Source organism: Bidens hawaiensis, unplaced genomic scaffold (assembly GCF_021521415.1).
Source record: "Bidens hawaiensis isolate Kalapana, Puna unplaced genomic scaffold, B.hawaiensis_p1.1 tig00010894_1, whole genome shotgun sequence".
Taxonomy (NCBI): domain Eukaryota; kingdom Viridiplantae; phylum Streptophyta; class Magnoliopsida; order Asterales; family Asteraceae; genus Bidens; species Bidens hawaiensis.
In genome coordinates, this window is record NW_027491841.1 from 666,938 (window position 1) to 668,602 (window position 1,665).

Genomic DNA, 1,665 nt, shown 5'->3' on the forward strand with positions numbered 1-1,665 from the left:
TAGCTTACAAATTTTACTAGTTGATGGGGTCTTGGTAGGAGACGGCTTTTTATATTGTCCTACCTTAAGACAAATATCACAGCTCAATAGATTTCAAAGAAGCATTAGAAATGAAAGGTAATTGTTTCAGTTTGTAGCTTTGTAAATGACCAAGTCTGTTGTTCCAAATTTCACAACTTACAACAGAGTTACAAACATTATTTGAAACAAAAGAATTGACATGAAAACACTCAGTGGCCTCGAGGAGGTAAAGTCCATTCAGCATATCATCAAGAACCCGTGGGTTCTTCAGAAAAGGGGCCTACAAGACACAGGTGCTTTTAGAGAAAAGAACAATATCATTAGTATGAGAACATAATCTTGACATAGAGAGAAGAGTATTTCTAAAATGTGGCACTAAAAGAACATTCGACAAGGAAATATTATAAGTCAAAGGAATAATCCGATATTGATGGACTGTGACAGATGTGTCATTAGGAAGAGTGATGAAAATAGGATTTTTAAGAAAAGAAACGCTTGAAAACAGATTTTGACCATGACACATATGATCATTAGCATCAGTGTCAATGATCCATTTGGAATAATGTTTTGAAAAGTTGCAAGACATTGTATCTCAGAAAGATTCCTGATTGATGGTTGTGGCATTATTAGTAGCATATGTGGTTGAAGCACCAAGTTGAACTTTAGTTTGTTGCAATAAAGCCATCAAATCATGATATTGTCGCTGAGTTATTCCTTGCTGCTGTTCAAACTAATCTTGACCACTTTTTCCTTGATCTTCAGTAAGGTTGGAAAACTTCTTTTCTTTGGTGAGATTGAAATCTTTGGGAAAGCCAATCAAGTTATAGCATTTTTTATCTGAATGCCCATTGCTCTTGCAATGTGTGCACACTGAAGTTCTTCTATTCTTCCATGTTCCTCTGCTGATGGGACCTTCACTGCTTGCATTCATAGTTGCAGAAGATGCAATGAAATCAATGGTGGTGTAAATTTTTTTTTGCTTCTCATATTGCATGAGAATGCCATATGCACAGTTGATTGAAGGAAGAGGCTGCATCATCAAAATGGTACTTCTGATAGAGTCATAACTAGGATTAAGGCCAACAATCAATTGAATAAGCCTTTGATCTTCATCACTCTTAGCAAAAGAATAAGCAGCTCCACAAGTGCATGATGGAATGGTCTTAACCGCATTCAGCTCATCCCAATTTGACTTAATCTTGGTAAAGCAGGTAGCAATATTACTTCTTTACTGAGTGATTTGGCAAAGGTTCTTTCGCAACTGATAAACTTTAGCACCATTTGCCTGACCATAGCGAGAATTAAGCTCATTCCAAAGAATCTGATCAGTTTTAGCATACAAGACACTATCACTAACGTCATTACTGAGTGTGTTAAGAATCCATGAGATAACCATATCATTGCAACGCTTCCAAAATGCCAGATGTTGCTCGTTATTCGGCATTGTTTAAGTTTTGTTGATGAAACTGAGCTTGATTTTAGCTGACAAAGTAATCATCATAGTTCTTTTGCAAACTCCAAATCCAGTACCACCAAAGAATTTGGAAACGAAGATCATCCCGGGATTATCAGAAGGGTGAAGGTAAAGAGAATTCAAGGAATTGGTGGACGTAGTCGGAGGAACAGAACTGTTCGAGGCTGCCA

At 37.0% G+C, this 1,665-nt stretch overlaps 1 protein-coding gene across 1 annotated transcript; it reads right to left on the reverse strand.

Annotated features, from left to right (window-relative positions):
* Positions 1–751: 751 nt before the first annotated feature.
* LOC143536703 (uncharacterized) lies at positions 752–1,465 on the reverse strand. The gene is made up of 2 exons (XM_077030637.1): positions 1,307–1,465; positions 752–1,219 (listed from the first exon to the last, which is right to left on the reverse strand). Exons 1-2 carry the CDS (start codon positions 1,463–1,465, stop codon positions 752–754), a joined length of 627 nt encoding a protein of 208 aa, XP_076886752.1.
* Positions 1,466–1,665: the final 200 nt, after the last annotated feature.

Excerpts from the sequence above, each read along its gene's own strand:
- LOC143536703 (XM_077030637.1), bottom strand. The coding sequence starts at position 1,465 with ATGCCGAATAACGAGCAACATCTGGCATTTTGGAAGCGTTGCAATGAT. Across the intron at positions 1,220-1,306 it reads TTAATTCTCGCTATGGTCAG|ATTAAGTCAAATTGGGATGA; the intron begins GCAAATGGTGCT and ends TGCTTTACCAAG.